This window comes from Podarcis liolepis (genome assembly GCF_965112155.1).
Source record: "Podarcis liolepis genome assembly, chromosome: 13".
In the NCBI taxonomy this organism is placed as follows: Eukaryota; Metazoa; Chordata; class Lepidosauria; order Squamata; family Lacertidae; genus Podarcis; species Podarcis liolepis.
Genome location: NC_139573.1, coordinates 54,335,328 through 54,353,458, shown reverse-complemented (window position 1 = coordinate 54,353,458; position 18,131 = coordinate 54,335,328). Strand labels below are relative to the sequence as shown.

The following is an 18,131-nucleotide window of genomic DNA, read 5'->3' as shown; positions in this document are numbered from 1 at the left end:
AGTCCAACATCTGCATCATATTCACATTATGCAGGATTGCATTTCTCCCTAGATGCTTTACAGTACTGGCTTGAGTGCATTGCATTTTAGGATCTGAATATATGCAACTGATGAAGATTGGGTCACTGCTGCCATCTTTGATCATTCTAATCTCCTGCTACTGTTGGGGGGGGGGCAGTCATTCCCCACACTCAGCTCAAAATAGGCAATTGGTGGCAGTGAAACACACCATCTGTTTAGTTGGTGTGTACACATTTGAATCTCCAGACCCAGGTGCTAGTTCTTAATTCACACACAGCAGCCTTTTGCACAAGAACCTGATTTTGAGGATAATGCATGGCAACTTTTTTAAGTAATCCCATCCAAAGCTTGGATCAGTGAAAAAGGACACCCACCCACCCCAATTTATCACTAAATGCCACATATAAAAAACCTTCTTTCTTTAAAGGAAAATACAAATTCTGATTATATTTCAATAGAAGGCCTAGTTTGTACATAATTGTAAGCTAAACAAATTACAGTTGACCTGGAACTAGCAAGCACCCTCAGGCACGCTGATCCCCTCTCTCAGCTATGTTGGGAGGACACAAACCAGAGTACTAGCTTAGCATCTACTAGCTTAGCATCTACCAGCTCCATCTGGTACGCAGGCTAAGACCCTACCTGCCAGCAGACTGTCTCACCAGAGTAGTGCATGCTCTAGTTATCTCCCGCTTGGACGACTGTAATGCACTCTACATGGGGCTACCTTTTAAGGTGACCCGGAAACTGCAATTAATCCAGAATGCGGCAGCTAGACTGGTGACTGGGAGTGGCCGCCAGGACCACATAACACCGGTCCTGAGAGATCTGCCTTGGCTCCCAGTACATTTCCGAGCACAATTAAAAATGTTGGCGCTGACCTTTAAAGCCCTAAACGGCCTCGGTCCTGTATATCTGAACGAGCGTCTCCACCCCCATTGTTCTGCCCGGACACTGAGAGCCTTCTGGCGCTGAGGGCATTCTGGCGGTTCCCTCATTGTGAGAAGCCAAGCTACAGGGAACCAGGCAGAGGGCCTTCTCGGTGGTGGCACCCACCCTGTGGAACGCCCTCCCTTCAAATGTGAAGGAAATAAGCAGCTATCTTCTCTTTAAAAGACATCTGAAGGCAGCCCTGTTCAGGGAAGTTTTTAATATTTAATGTTGTATTGTTTTTAACACTTGATTGGAAGCCACCCAGAGTGGCTGGGGAAACTCAGCCAGATGGGCGGGGTATAAATAATAAATTATTATTATTGTTATTATTATTATTTATTAGCATTTTGTGCAAACCAATGCTCATAGTTCGGTTCCCGCCAAGCAAACAATTACAACAATCCAAGATTCTGTAAAGTGCAGAATACCTACAAAAAACGTGTATGGGGTCTAACTGACTTCATAGTTATTTAAGCCTTAAAAATATTGTACCATCTACATACAAATAACATAATTACAACAGTTACATAAGTATTACAGCCATGAGTTGTAAATTCCCCATAATGGCTGCTTTCCTGGTCCAGGGTGGGCGGCGGTTGAGATCCGTCGCTGTGGCTCTGCTACTCTCCGGAGCAGGGCCATCATGCTTGCATCTGGAGCATCTTGGGTTCCTGCCTGACCCAATTTTGAAATTTGCCCATTCTGTGGCAGCCTGGGGGTGGGGCTTCGGGAGCAGACCCGAAGGCAGCAGTCTTCACTCAGGTCCGCTCCCTGTCCATAGGAGGTGGCCGGCGCTCTTGCACAGTGGGAGAGAGTCATCTAGTCCAACGCTCATAACTTATAATTTAGCAGCCCGAAGTCAAGTTACCTGTGTGCCCTTCTGCCCTTAGTAACTGTTGTAATACAACAGTGTCCTGTGCCGCCAGTTAAAAACTGACCTATTTGTCTCACTGATTACTTTGCCCTGTAATACACCATGAAGACTACTATTTTATATATACTTGAGGTTGTCTCAGTGAGCTTAGTGAGTATTGTTGTTGTTGTTGTTTAGTCGTTTAGTGGTGTCCGATTCTTCGTGACCCCATGGACCAGAGCACGCCAGGCACTTCTGTCTTCCACTGCCTCCCGCAGTTTAGTCAGACTCATGCTGGTAGCTTCGAGAACACTGTCCAACCATCTCGTCCTCTGTCGTCCCCTTCTCCTTGTGCCCTCCATCTTTCCCAACATCAGGGTCTTTTCCAGGGAGTCTTCTCTTCTCATGAGGTGGCCCAAAGTATTGAGCCTCAGCTTCAGGATCTGTCCTTCCAGTGAGCACTCAGGGCTGATTTCCTTCAGAATGGAGAGGTTTGATCTTCTTGCACTCCATGGGACTCTCAAGAGTCTCCTCCAACACCAGAATTCAAAAGCATCCATTCTTTGGTGATCAGCCTTCTTTATGGTCCAGCTTTCACTTCCATACATCACTACTGGGAAAACCATAGCTTTTACTATACGAACCTTTGTTGGCAAGGTGATGTCTCTATTTTTTAGGATGCTGTCTAGGTTTGTCATTGCTTTTCTTAGTGAGTATTACTGATATATAAACATGCTTCAGGTACAGTGAGGGGGAAAAGTATTTGATTCCCTTCTAAATTTGCCCGTTTGCCCTCTGACAAAGAAATGACCAGTCCATAATTTTAATGGTAAGTTTATTGTAGCTGTGAGAGACAGAATAACAACAGGAAAACCCCCAGAAACCCAGAAGACAAAAGTCAGAGATTGATGTGCATTATAATGAGTAATGGCGTTTCCGTGCGCTGCTCTGGTTCGTCAAACTGGCAAATTTAGCAGGGGATCAAATACCTTCCCCCCTCACTGTAGGCTTGTCAATGTTCTTAGCAGCCTGAGGTTCAGAAATCCATTAGGGCAAGCTTCCCCTGGTCTGGGAGGTTTATTCACTTAATTTCAGAATGCTAGGCAGCAGCTAGAACTTAAGTACAAAATGTGAAGGCCAACAAAGTTCCTGGAACTTTCCTGTTGGTTGTGGGTGGGCTCTGGATTGTTTAGTGGGAGAAAAGCCACAGTCAACCTATCTGAGTTCATTTCTAAATAATATTTTTCCTATACAACTATTGGGTGGATGATTTACAGACAGTGAGATGCAAATGAATGTTCAAATGCAAAAACTAAATAGCTTTCACTTAGTGAGTTGTTCCTTGTGTAGGATCTAGATAATTCCTGAGGTATAGAGATGCTATAAAGCTGCAGCATTCCTTTACAGTCATACTCCTGAAAGCTCTTCCTGCTTCTCTAGCAGTATCTATAATTACAGTTGTGTAATATTAATGCCGCAGTTATTTTGGATCAGTCCTTCAGGACATGGGCGTAGCAGCATGCATTGGATAACTCAACGGGGGACAAATGTTTGTATATTTGTTTTACAGTGTTCAGTCTCGACAGTCAAAATAGAAGCACACACTCGTAAGAGGTCATTTCAAGGACTAATGAATTGCAAGTCTAATTTGCTGTTAAATCAAGATTCCTGCATCTCAGGCCCAATTTAATAATTTCTAGACTGTCCTTCCCCTTAATCAAAACAAAATATTATTGCTCTGAGCAGCAAGAGATTTGAGCGGTTCCAGGCGCTTACCCAGGGTTTGAGTTCCTTGGAATTAAGGTCACTGAAGACTGTAGTGTCTTTAATAATAATAATAATTTTTTATTTATACCCCACCCTCCCCAGCCAAGGCCGGGCTCAGAGCGGCTAACAACCAATAATAAAAGCAAGTTGATTAAAATACAACTTAAAAAACAAGATTAAAATACAACATTAAAATGCAGCCTCTTCACAGGAGGAGAAAGGAAAAAAGAAAGAGGGGGAGGGAATCAAATTGATTCTAAGCCAAAGGCCAGGTGGAACAACTCTGTCTTACAGGCCCTGCGGAAAGAAATCAGATCCCGCAGGGCCCTGGTCTCATGAGGCAGAGCGATCCACCAGACCGGAGCCAGCGTTGAAAAGGCCCTGGCTCTGGTTGAAGCCAATCTAACTTCCTTAGGGCCTGGGACCTCTAGGGTGTTGCTATTTATGGACCTTGAGGCTCTCCGTGGGGCATACCGGGAGAGGCGGTCCCGTAGGTACGAGGGTCCTAGGCCATGAAGGGCTTTAAAGGTCAAAAGCAGCACCTTAAATCTGACCCTGTACTCCACCGGGAGCCAGTGCAGCTTGAAAAGCACTGGGTGAATATGCTCCCATGGCAGAGACCCTGTGAGGAGCCTCGCTGCAGCATTCTGCACCCGCTGGAGTTTCAGGGACAGCTTCAAGGGCAGCCCCGCGTAGAGCGAATTACAGTAGTCCAGCCTGGAGGTGACCGTCGCATGGATCACTGTGGCCAGGTCGGGGCGGGAAAGGTAAGGGACCAACTGCTTGATGTGGCGAAGGTGGAAAAATGTCGCCTTTAGGATATATGGTCTCACTTACACAAATCTACAACATGAGAGTAAGATGGAAGGGCTCACAGCATTAGCACTCCCAACAGATCTTGATTCCCCATTAGATTTCTGGGGTGAGGAGGAAGAGGAGGAGAGGTTGCCGCCACTGAAGCCCAGCCCCACATGACGCTCTGGCTCTGAGGGGCAGGCAGAGGGGCAGACCGCCCTGGGTGGGAAGAAGGAGGGAGCAGAGCACAAGGAGTCTTGTTTTTATTTATTTTTAATGCTTTGTGCGTCCATGCTTAATCTTGCCCCTTTCTAAAATGCATTTATTGGTGTGCGTTTTTCTTTTTGTAAATCTACCAAAGAATAAAATAAAATTGGGATTAAAGGGATTTCCCAGGATAGTGGAGGGTGTCCCATGTCCTGTTGGTGTACTGGTGGTGAAACTCACACTTTGACCTGTGGAATGCTCTTCCAATAGAGATTCAGCAGGTGTCTTCCAGATTCACCTTTAAATTTTTGCTGAAATATTTTCTTTGCTACCAGGTTTCTGCAGACAGTTAAGATACTACTTTCTTTCACAGTCAGTGATGTGTTTTAAATTTGGGAGAGGTTTTTTTGGTGTGTATATAATTCTGGTAAATCCCTTTGGGTTTCTTTAAACGAAACAGTAGTGTACAAGTTTATTTTTATTATTATAAATAAACAGTTATCATTTGGGGCCATTTTGTCCTGGGTTTTTCATAGCAGTAGATTAGCTAATAAAAAGGTGCTTTCTACATTTTCAAAGCTTTTATATTGTGCATTAAAGCATACATAGTAGGGGTTGAATTGTGGGCTCCACAGTTGATATGAGGCCACCAACAGCTTGCATCAGATTGCACCAAAGGCTAAAAGGCAAGTCAAATAATCATATGACCAAAAATAATTTGAAGCCTTCTGGAGCCTGTTATAGTAATAGTGTGTGAATAAAAAAAATGTGATTAAAAATGTAACAGTATGTGTGTCAAAAAGCAATGGGAAGTTATGAATGAATGAATGAAAATCTTTATTTGCATCAGCCATAGCAATAAAACAACAATACAGTGATACCTCGGGTTAGATATGCTTCAGGTTAGAGACTCCTCTAACCTCTAACCCAGAAATAGTACCTCGGGTTAAGAACTTTGCTTCAGGATGAGAACAGAAATCGTGCTCCGGCGGCAGCGGGAGGCCCCATTAGCTAAAGTGGTGCTTCAGGTTTAGAACAGTTTCAGGTTAAGAACGGACCTCCGGAACGAATTACCTAAGTACTTAACCTGAGGTACCACTGTATGAAATACCAAGAATAAAAATAAAAAGTCAATTATATAAAATACATTTTAGAATGGGAAGTTAATTTTATAAGTGCTTCTGTTGTTTTCTGTTTACCTAAAACAAGTAAAAGATTAAATGCTGTGATTCCAAGATGATAACAACTTTAAACCATGGGTGGTTAACCTCTAAGTTTTGCATGAATATTGGCCATGCTGGCTAAAGCAGATGAGAGTTCAACTTCAAAAACCTCTGGAGGGCTACAGGTAAGTCAAGCTCCTTTAAAAGAACCAGGCAGGCTGGAACTCCTCAAGCCACCCCTGAAATATAGTGATCACCCTCCCCCAAAGAAACTTTTTCTGGAAGAGCCCAATATAAATGATATATTGAACTGGTCTTCAAGATTAATATTCAGTTATGTATAAATAGGTATAATTACTAAATATATATGTCATCCTTGAAGTCACAAGGGCTGTGGAGGATTTAATTATGTTAGTGTTCGTATATTTAGCTATACAGACTAAATATAAATGGAAAAGGATGTGCAGGATTTAAGCCCAACCCACATATTTCTCCTAGCTTAAAAACAACTGAGCTGCAGTCCTCTGAGTCCCCGTTAGAGCGTTTCAGGGGCCATAGGATATATCAGATCTCACTCCAACGATGGAGCCAAAGTTTCGACATCAGATGCCTCATCTGTGTGAGTCTACTAGGGAATAACAAAAATTGCTCCATCCACTTTTCACACATTTTGGATTGCTTCAAAGACTGGTTGGAGTGGGATTAGAAACTGGATCCAGCTGGCAGCCAAGATCCTATGGTCTCCCAGGGGTCACTTTGACAGGTGGGTGGGGCTGCCCCCCCCCCCGTCCATCACTTGACACCACCATGATGTCAGGTGAAGCGTTTGTTTTTCATTGTTTGTTTGACTTGTTTGTTGAATAAATACAGGTATATGGCATAATGGTAATGGTGTTTGTGATTTTATTCATCATACTAATGTTCAGGTTTTTTTTACTATAAATAATTTCAGGGTGAATCTTTCTGGGTCAGGAGTGCATTGGAATTTTCCTCATAAGAAATCATGGAAATGTTCACATCTCTATAAGAACACTTGCCTTATGAACCATTTCTCAGGAGGTAATTAGGTTCCTATAGCGGGACCTATGTGTAATAGAATAGGTTGATAGGTTGAGTTTAAACAAATCACTTGGGTACAGCCAGGGAAGCACAAATGGGGGCTTCTTTGTGCCAGGGAAGGGGGCACACAGAGTAACAAAATGAGCAGTGTATTAGTTGAAGGATGGGGATGATAATAAAAGAGACAAACAGGCTTGTGAGTAAGATGCTGCTGCTGTTCACTTGGGTAGCCCCAGTGTCTGTAGGTGCTGAAGGCTAACATGTTAGCTTTCAGCACTGCAAAACGTTTATTCATTCCTTCAGAAATTGTATGAGCAAAATTGTTCAGAAATTGTTCAGTACAAGCATTAGCAAAATAGTGGATAACAACTGTTGTGATTGCATGCATTCCAGTTTCTGTTTCATTGGTTTAATAAGGAAATATCAGATATTTGCACACTGACGTTACGAATGCAGTGTATGTAAGTGTGAATGTGTGCATGTATAATGATTATTCTCTCTGGGAATGTTTGTAACACTCCAGGAGATGCCCTCAGAGGCAGGGATCCCAGTTACAGGCGGTATAAGCCGAACTACTCACCAGTGACGACAGAGATAACCAGTGGAACACAGTCCAAACAAACCACGATCAAGCACAGATAATCTAGTTCCAAATGTAATCCAGAAACAAATTAGGAAACATACCAAGGTCAAGATCACACACACATACATGTATGCATGTATGTTGTGTGTGTGTGTGTGTGTGTGTGTGGCAAGGTACAACACAGCAAGGGAGAGTGAGTAGAATCAGACCTTGAAGCTAGGGACCTATGTTGTTTCCAGCAGTGTGAGCTCCAGGGGTTCCTCGCTAGGTATCCATGCGAAGGACCCCTCCAGGGGACCATCAGCGTTGGACTCAGGGGCCCCTGCCTGCTCCTCAAGACCCTCAACCTGTGCGGTGCCCAGTCTGTCCTCTAAGGACTCCATGCCTGGTGCTAGCTCAGGGCTAGGCATGACAGTGTTTTTCTTCCAGCAAACATCTTTTTAAGAGTTTGCGGAAAATATAGCCTGAAATGAAAGCTGGCACTCAAACGTTTAATACAAGAAACCCCAATCCCATTAGAATTCAAACTGTGGAATTTCCTAATAATAGCAGCCGAGGCATCTATTCATTATAATGTTCCAGCAACAACACGGTTATTGTGTGAAAGAAGGACACTTCATTACCTCACTGGCGATGCATGTTTGGTTCATTAGCAGTTTGAAATGAACTGAGATTTATATGATCTCCGCACCCGCACAAAGACTGCTAAGAGCGTGTGAGGAAAAAGGAACATGTTGGGAGAGTGGCAGGAACTGGGCATTAACAATAATCCGCTCAAAATATATGGGGGGGGGGCAGCGAGAGAGAAAATGCAAAAGGGGAGACTCTGATCAGTCCTGCCTAAGTTGGCAGTGTGTGTGGCACAGAGCACTGTTGAGCAATTGCTGAAGTTTACTAGGCAGGGAACAGAAGGGACATTGCAGGACGAGGCTTGATAACAAAAGCAGTTTACAAAATCACGTTAAGTGGAATTTACTCTCTACCCAGCTCTACTTTAGTACAATTCAGATAAGATTTTTCATTCACTGTACAGATTTTTATAGCTGGTGATGATAGGAAAGTGATGACATCCTTTTTTAAAGGTGTCATTGGATTCCCATATGAGTATTTCATTTGTACCCCTTAATGCATGTGACTGTTCCACTTAATAATATGGTTTTATGCACTTCTGAAAGCAGCACAACTCGTGCTTTTCAAAATTCCAGGACTAGTTCTGCCATGTGGCAGTAGACGTTTTCAGATAGGAAGCCCAGAACTAGCATCTCTGAGCCCTTTTTGCATTAATTCTGCCATCTCAATTTTGGTAGTGGGGGAAAGGAGCTGAAATGGGTGTATCTAGTGAAACTTGCCATTCACACCCCAGACTGATTTTAAGCCAAATACTGTTTGGGGGCCAAACTATAGATGAACATGGCAAACATGCAGACATAATGTGGTTTAATTTTAACACCAGAAGTGCATGGGAGCAGAACTCTCACCTGCCACACCTGTGGAAACTCCTTTTGTATATTTTCATGCTTGTGGAACCCTGTACTGTATAAGCAGCGTTTCTGTTTATCAAACTCCTGAATGCATGCGTTTCTTGAGTGTTCAGACAAATAAGCTTGTACATGGTGTAGCGCTGCTTTCCAGAGACTTTCTCTAAGGTTACGTTGAGAACCTTTACCCAGGTACTTTAGTACCTCACTGGAAGGTTTCTGTTGTGTCTTGTACAGCTTACAAGCTGAAGGTGAAAATCCTAGGCTTGCACTTTTCACCAAAACTGTATATGTCACTTTACAGAGTTGATGTGAGGAAATGAAGGCTATGAGCATTCCTTGTGAAAAGCATTTGACAGGGTGCCGTCTGTTAGTTGGGCTTTGGTATGCCAAGGTTACATTGTTAGTGATCTTTATTAATAAATAACTAAGATCCTTATTGGTCCAAAGGGTATGGCTCTTTTTACATTCCAGGATCTCAGTGTTCATAAATCTTAGGGATTGTATTCATGCTATTTTTGTTTTGAGGAACAATTCTCGCATTTTCTGCCAAGCAGCTTATTCTGAGAGGTAAGATAATAGTATAGTAGCAAGTGACTTGCTATGCAAATCTTTTATATAGTTTTGTTTAGGGATTATGGGGTCAATCTGTTTCTTAGGTAAAAACTTCAGGAGGTGTTGCAAATTAATGAGAGCAGTGTGGATTTCAGGCAGGCTAGTTTGCAGGTGGAATTAAAGATAAAAAGTGTACTTCTCTTGAGTTTTTCCATGTCTGTGAATTGGGCTACGGGCAAAAAGGCAGATTGAGGATATAATTAGAGGACTATTTGCAGAGAGGGCAAATGGAGGATCTATGAAATGGAGTAGGCTCTGGGAAGAAATAAAGGATCACTGCAGAGTTAGAAGGGATATTGAAGGATATGTATTTCTGTAATATAAGTGCAGCTGTAACAGAAAAACTTGCAGAACAAATAGGAGAGGCTAAAGGACTGGAGAGTGATTTTGTGGAAATCTGGCACTATGTTATATTCCCTGCCTGAATAATAGTTTGCGATGTCTACTGCCATTATCATTATATTTAAAACGGCAAGAGCAAATAATGTGAGGAGGGATTTGCAGCCTGGATAGGTAAGAAGATGGTTAGTGAACACCAAGCTACTTTCAGTAAATTCACACGTCTAGGGTCAGATGAATTGAGCCCAAGGGAGTTGAATGAGCTTGAAGGTGTTGCATCAGAGATGCTGCTTGTAATTTTTGCGAATTCTGAATATTTTTGAAATATTTGAGATCAGAGGAGAAGCCAGAAGCCTGGAGATGTACAGATGATGTCCCCTGTCATCAAAGGGTGGGGAATGGCTCTGGTGGATTACAAGTCACTGCTTGATGTCAACGTTGGCCACATTTCTCTAGCAGGTTGTTAAGTACCTCATGATCCTCCAGAAAAGAAAGCTTTGGTTACAAGGTTTATGAAGGAGAAGTCATCCCAGGCAACCTTACCTCCTTTTTTTGATGAGAGTTATTTGTTTGGTAGATCATGGGAATGCCACATACATGGTATACCTGGACTTCAGCAAGGCCTAGGACAAACTCTGAAGTCTCTGCTTTATCTGCTGCATCTGTCTGAGTTTTTACTATATTGCATTTTTGGAATGTGGGCTCGACGATACTACTTGTAAGGTTGATACTACAGCTGGTTGAACAACCACACCCAGGGAATGCTTGTTAATGGTTCTGTGTCAGCCCAGAGGGAGGACTTGAGTCATAGGGCTCTGTCCTCAGCTCTGTGCTTTCAGCATTTTATAAAAGACTCGTAGATGGCATGAAGCTAGAAAGGTATGATCCAAAGACTTATTAGGCCTCTTGCAGAGGTGTACCTAAGGCTTGATGAAACTGGCCCCCTCCAGTTTCCCTACTGAAATTGTCTCACCCTCACTCCGGGCGCTTTGAGTACTTGGGTTGCTTAAAATGTAGGAATTTCTATTGTGGTTATGGCGGTAAAGTGTTTTTTTCCTGAGTGGGTTGCTAAGGGACCCTGGGTGTCTGCCTCTGGCCGCTTACTGCAGGTCCGGGTCTGGTGACAGCCTGGATGGGTGATTGGCTTGGCATACAGGGTACTAACTACTCTGTCCTGGAAGCGTGCTATTAAGCACTAAAATCTAAGTAATGCATCCTGTTACTGTCCAAAGGAAGCAGGTGTTTATCACCTGGGCAGGTGGTATCGACTGCTCTTTTGGGGCATGTGTGTCAGGGAACTGCCATCAGAGGCACGGGAGAAGGAGAGGGTCTCTGATTCTGCAGGGGAAGGTCCAAGCGCTAGAGGGAGACTCAGCCGGGAAGAAGGGGAAGAGAATGAGTGTAACCAGGGATCCAGGAGAGCAACGGGACAGGGAGGTGCAGGGGCTCCAGGACTCTTCGTTGGAGGTTAGCGAGGAGAGCCCAAGCACCCCGCTGCCCACGCCCACCCTGCGCAGGAGACTCCCGCGCAGTGAGAGGCGGAAACGATTGGGCGTCAAACAGCTCTTATGTTGGCAACGCTTTAAGAAACGCCCACAGACAGATTCTACGAGTGACTAAGGGCAGCCACGCTGAGATGGGCTGTGCAGTCCGGAGGGTTTAACCAGGCAATCCAATGCTCAAACGGGGCAGGATTACGCACGAGTAACTCCCAACCATTATAATGTGCATGTAACAAACCAACTTCCTACTGTTTTCTTTTTCAGACGAAGAATGAAGGCTCGTGCTCCACCTCCACCAAACCAAACTCCTGCCACCTGTACAGTTAATAATGAACACAAATTACCTACAGACCTGGGAGCGCTGCCTGATCAGGGTGTGATAAATATGAAGGAAAATCTGATTAACAGGACGGTGGACTTTATAGTAGTTTTTCCAGATGGAGAAGAACAGAAAACTACTGTGCATGGCAGGTAAGGCTTTCAGACATTTGAAGCAATTTGTATCTACCCATTGATGTCATTTTTAGGAGGAGAGATGTAAGACAATGCAATAATTTTCAGGTTCCCCCCCCTCCCGCTGCTTATAACCTAGCAGTGCATGTTAGGTTAAGCAGCGCCTGCTGTTTTTAGTTTTTAGTGTTTTTAGTGCACATGTATTTCATCCAGCATGCAAAGAGAGGCTAATTTATATGCATATAATCAATTTTTTCTCTACCGTATTTATTAATTTTAATTATGTGCAGTGCATAGTATAGGACACCATTTTGCCTCTGAAGCATTGTGTATACAGTGGTGCCTCACAAGACGAAAAGAATCCATTCTGTGATTCTCTTCGTCTAGCGGTTTTTTCGTCTTGCGAAGCAAGCCCATTGACGGATTAGCGCTATTAGTGCTATTAGCGGCTTTTAGCGGCTTATCTGCTGATCGGATCAGCTGATAAGCGGCTAGCGGCTTAGAAAAAGGGGGGGAGGGGAAAAAACCAGCAGGAACTCACAAGACATTGTCGTCTTGCGAAGCCCATAGGAGATTTGTTTTGCGAAGCACCTCCAAAACGGAAAAGCCTTTCGTCTAGCAGGTTTTCCGTCTTGCGAGGCATTCGTCTTGCGGGGCACAATTGTATATCTGAAGAGAGCCATCCTTTCCTGAAGCGAAGCACACATGAGGACAATTTAAAAGACCAGGAAAGGATGTTTCCACACAGACAAACATCTTGAGGAAAATCAGATAGACTAAGACAGGATGAAATCTAGTAAAAGTAGGGAAAACAACAAATTGTTGTCCAGCATTTTATATGATTGGTGTGGAGCAATCCAGTACATGTCCAAGAATTAAGGAGGTTATGTAGAGGCCTCTCATTGCCTCTTAGCCGTTGCCCAGAGGTCACACGGAGGACTTTCCCGTTTGTGCTCTTCACTCCCCCAACCCCTAGGTAAGGTGGGTTTGCCACTGCGGAGGGCATGTGAAGGCATCTCCACCACCCAGATGACCACCAGTGGTGGTGTGGAGGCTTTGTGGGTGGGGACATTTTGGGCCTCTGCTCTCTACACTTTCCACATTCTGGCAAGGCTTCATGAGGCTCTGTCCTTCGCATTGGCTTTCTTCCTCTTTTGGGTTTGGTTCGTGGCTGAGTTGCGATTCAGTTGGTGTTTTAAAGCAAAATCTCCCTTTGTGTGGGTTTTCTGTCAGACTCCTCCTTTAGTGGCTGAAGGGCTTGAGGCTTGGTGGGTTGTCCTCCATTCTAGGGATGGGAGAGAAATTTTATTCATTTAAAGGCAAACCTCCTTAATTGTCACACTTTCTGACACAATACAATCCTTCAGTGCATCCTTAAAAGTTTCCAGTTCTCTGAATTTTGCAATGAAGTTCTGCAGCCGAGTAATGTGTACAAACATGCATGTACTGGGATAAAGTGTACATTAAAAATCCATGTATTAGTGACAATAACATACAAAAATGCATTGTGTTACAGAAAACTGCTTTGTTAAAAATATATAGGCAGAATTGCGTGCAAAAATACATATAATTATGAGAAATTTGTATTAAATGTTGATGAATTTTCATGAGGATTTTTTAAAAAACAAAATAAACCATGTGATATGGAAATGTGGATAACTGAATTTAAGATTGGAAAGATGAGAAACTGAAATTGGTAGATTTGCTCATCCCTGTTCATAGCTAATGAGCAAGAGCCGTCACACAGCTGATGGATGAGAGCAGTCAAGCTTGTGTCTCCATCCCTACAACCCACTCAGTGGTTCTGGTGGATGTGGTTCTGGTGTGAGGACAAACTGGCCATGAGGAAAAGGTGCAGGGCTTCTTGCCTTGAGCTCAACACTGGCTATGCCCATGTCAGCAAACAGAGGCACAAAGAGGCACAAAGTTTCCCAATGGGTGTTTTGAAGAACATGGCTATTTTGAAATAGTCCAGGTTGATTTTTATATATGTGTATGTGTACTATCTGGATATGGTTTCAATCTGCTCTCTCTACCTGCGTGAAAACCTTTCTGTGTTCTATTAAACCTGGTTCTAAGTAGCCTTTTCTGTTTTCCCTTCCAGTAAAGCTGTGATGGACCTCTTAGTTGACTTGTGCAGCCGGTACCACTTAAATCCAGCCTATCACACCCTGGAGCTGCAGTCTTCAGGGACCCAACAGACTTTGAGTTATAAGCCAAACACTTTGATAGGGGCACTGGATGTATGGAAGATACTTCTGAAGGAGAAGGTTCCTGAAGGAAAGGCGAAGCGACCTCCTCCGCCCAAAATTCCTGAGGTTGGAACTTTCTGCTGCATAACTGATTTGCCAGATGTCAATAAATGTTGATGACAGCCCCCCCCCCCCCCAATGTGTGCAGTATTGAACTTGGTTTGGAGCTTACTATTGCGATGTAATGGTAATCTTAACTGAGTTGACTATGGCCTTTTGTGAATTGAATTGTCATTTTGTAAGTAAGGTTGAGGAACCTGTGGCCCTCCAGGTGTTGTTGGAGTCTAGCAACGTCTGTAAGGCCATGTGGTTTCTATCCAGAGCCAAGGTGGAGTAGTGGTTAGGGTGCTGGACTGGGACCTGGAAGACCAGGGTTCAAATTCCCACTCAGTCACTGGGTGACTTTGGGCCTGTCACTGTCTCTCAACCAAGCCTACCACACAGAAATGTTGTGAGGATAAAATTAAGAGGGGGAGGAGTGTGTACACCACTCAGTCAGAGGGCAGGACAACTGCAGGGGAGTCTGGTTGCATGAGTAAGTAGTTAAGAGGCATGTGCTGTTCCAGCTACTACTAGACTTCAACTGAAGTTTTATAAAGAGTAGCCTTCCAGACCCTGTCCAAATCCAGATGCTTAAGGAACCCTTTACAGTGGTATCTCGGGTTACATACGCTTCAGGTTACAGACTCCACTAACCCAGAAATAGTGCTTCAGGTTAAGAACTTTGCTTCAGGATGAGAACAGCAATCGTGCTCCAGCGGCGTGGCAGCAGCAGGAGGCCCCATTAGCTAAAGTGGTGCTTCAGGTTAAGAACAGTTTCAGGTTAAGTACGGACCTCCGGAACGAATTAAGTACTTAAGCCGAGGTACCACGTACTGTTGACTAGCATGGTGACATTGTGGTCTCAAGTCTATGCTCCTTTACTGGCCAGCTGCCTGAGCTTGCAGTTTCTGATGCTGATTCTCTCAAGGACTAACAGGTGGTTTAGCCTCCCCGTACAGCTTAGACAGGGACTTCTTTGCCACAGACAAGGCAGAGATCCACCCTGAGGTTCCTCCTGGGCATTCCCTGGATGTGGGCCTGGTGAGAGCTCTCCCTGGATCTTATGGACGGTGAGGGGGGACTCTTTCTGGTCTCCTGGTTTCCTAGAAGTCTGGGTTCTCGTTGGAGGATGAGTTGTTCAAGGCTGTATTAGGCCTTGGTTTGACAACAGGACTGTCTTTTGTTGTTTGTATTGTAAGGGGTCTTAGGGTGTTAGGGGAGGGGTAGTAATTCTGGTGGGGGCACATCATGCTCCTGGGGTAGTTAGTCCACCTCGGTCCCCACCCTGCATTCAGCTCTCACCTGTGGCTCCTAGAAGCTGTCAGCATGTGACAGTGGCCACGCCCTGGGAAACAGCTTTGACTGGCCAGCTAAACCAAGTGAGGATAGCTGATGGATCTCAAACCCCAGTGAGCTAGGGACTTCCCCTGCATGCAAAGACAGGCTTGGTGGATTGAGCAGACAAGACCAATAGTGGGTCCAACAGTCAAGAAGGTTGTTTCTGCAAAAGCTGTAGATGGAAATGAGGGGCGGATGGGGCTCATTCACCTGGGAAGGTAGCCCTTCTAGGAGAAGGGAAGCTCTGATCCTAAACCTCTGCCGCCTCGCAGGACAACTTCAGGAGAAGAAAGGCTAAGGAGTTAACCCTACACATATCTGGATTGGAGATGGTTGGGTGGTGTCTTGTATGCCTCCTTCCAGCAACTCCTGCAGCCAAGCTGGTGCCAAACATACTGCTCTGCTTTCCTTTGGATCACATCAGCAAGACCTCCATCCCCACTGCCCAGGCTTGTGCCCTGGGAAGGTCACTGCTAACGAAGTGGTTTGACTCCACCCCTGGAGGCATACTCACTCTCGAGAGACAGACAGATGCCAACAACATTGGCTCTTAGGTCTTTCTAAAAGAAAACTGTAGAAGTCCTGATGAGGAGAAACTCCTATTTGATCTCTATAACCATACTATAACTTCTAAATTTTGGAAGGAGGCAGGTAAAATGGACAAAATTGCAACATAATGAAAAATTCTGCCACCTGGTGGAGATTAAGAGTTAAGTATCATTCTAGAGGAAGTATGGTTAGTGCAGGAACTGAAACTGCAGATGACACAATGCTGGAAGCGATAGTTGACAGCATAGAAGATAGAATCAAGATTCAGAATGATCTTCACAGGCTGGAACTGCTGGCCAAAGCCAGCATGTGAAATTCAATAGAGATAATGTAAAGCCTGGTATTAAGGTACAAAAATAATCAAATCAGAAGAACCAGCAGACTTGTCCCCTGTTGCTTTGGGACCAATTGGTGGAAATTGCAAGGGAGCTTGCATTAGGAGGAACTTACTGTTTGACAGTAGTCAACTGCCATGAAAATGGTGGACCCCTCTATGCTGGAGGTATTTAAGCAAAGACTGAAGGAATACAATACAGTAGCTGCATCCTAACATTGCAGATCTTGCATTGAAGGGGTTGACTAAACCTCCTAAGTCCCTTCCAACCCTTTAATTCTTTTATTCCATAATAGAAACAACTGGACAGTTCTCATCTACAGTTCTTGTGACTGCCTTGTAGAACAAGTTGCTTAGAGTCCAAGGGCTATTATTGCTCATATACTCTCTCTCAATCTAATATTTGAATAACTGCTATCTGCTTCACAATAATATTGTTTTTCAGCATTGCATATACAGGTATTTCATAAGCGATTAAAATGTGTTGATGCATACCTACACGGAGAAAGCTCGAAGGAATCCTGTTCTGCTTCTGTAATGCCATTCCTGTGCAATGAATATGACACTCCTTGATCTTTCTTTAACCCTCTTGCCAGTATGAATAATCTATTTTGCAACTGCAGTGCAAAAGCACCACCTTCCGAGGAGCTGTGGCTCACAGAGTCTTTTCCTTTTCTATTTTGCTTCCCTAGAAAACAGTGAGGCTGGTCGTAAACTATCTCAAGACACAAAAGGCAGTGGTCCGAGTGAGTCCTGAGGTGCCTCTCCAAAGTATCATCCCAGTGATTTGTGAGAAATGTGAGGTCAGTCAGGAATGCCTTGTCCTCTTGAGAGATACCTTCACTGGGGAGGAACTGGAACTTACAAAGTCATTGAATGAACTGGGAATAAAGGAGCTCTATGCATGGGATAGGAAAAGAGGTAAGTCAATACATTTATTAATGTACACTGAGAAAACTATGTACTAATATTTGCAGATGGCACTAGTTGGGTTTTTTTGATGGGTGTGAGGCTGGGGGTTGGAAAGGCATAGGGTTTTTTAAAGAGTACCACTCTTGTAAGATATATAGAGCAGCGGTGGGGAATGTGCAGAAAGAAAGAGAGCAGGGAAAAGAAAAAGAGGTGGCAGAAAGAGAGAGAAGAGGGGGTGTCTCATCTATTTTGGGCTGTGGCATTATTATTAGTAGTAGTATGCGGGACACGGGTGGCGCTGTGGGTTAAACCACAGAGCCTGGGACTTGCCGATCAGAAGGTCGGCGGTTCGAATCCCTGCGACGGGGTGAGCTCCCGTTGCTCGGTCCCAGCTCCTGCCAACCTAGCAGTTCGAAAGCATGCCAGTGCAAGTAGATAAATAGGTACCGCTCTGGCGGGAAGGTAAACAGCGTTTCTGTGCGCTGCACTGGTTTGCCAGAAGCGGCTTAGTCATGCTGGCCACATGACCCGGAAGCTGTACGGCCAATAAAGCGAGATGAGCGCCGCAAGCCCAGAGTCGGTCACGACTGGACCTAATGGTCAGGGGTCCCTTTACTTTACTGTCTTTTGCAGTCTTCCCCAAATGGTATCCAAGCCCATTGTAGAACTGTCAGGGACCTTCAGATTTGATGGTATGGAACTCTCTAGGTGAAGGCCTTGCTCCACTAGTAGTTGCTCTTAGCAGTGCCTCCTTCATACAGTGAGTGCCACTGGTAATTTTTGTTCAGAGCTTGGCCCTGACACAAGGCTGCTCCACATCTGTAGTGCACAATGGCACATTGCCTCCATGTTCAATATTGTGCTGGCACCAATGCAGAGTTAGTCTTTGGCCTGCCCATTGTCTCACTTAATTGGCTGAAAGGAAATGTATTTTGA

The 18,131-nt window shown here is 44.3% G+C and overlaps 1 protein-coding gene across 28 annotated transcripts in view; it reads left to right on the top strand.

The window, feature by feature from the left end:
- The window catches only part of COBL (cordon-bleu WH2 repeat protein), a 102,523-nt gene that overhangs the window by 14,367 nt on the left and 70,025 nt on the right, over positions 1–18,131 (top strand). For 26 of the 28 annotated variants that reach the window (XM_083473091.1, XM_083473114.1, XM_083473095.1 and 23 more), the window contains 3 exons: positions 11,580–11,786; positions 13,873–14,086; positions 16,976–17,204. In XM_083473091.1, coding sequence (XP_083329217.1) covers positions 11,580–11,786; positions 13,873–14,086; positions 16,976–17,204 — 650 coding nt within the window. Of the gene's footprint in view, positions 1–10,632; positions 10,693–11,579; positions 11,787–13,872; positions 14,087–16,975; positions 17,205–18,131 lie in introns of those variants that run through there. The other 2 variants (XM_083473118.1, XM_083473107.1) reach the window with 2 other exon arrangements.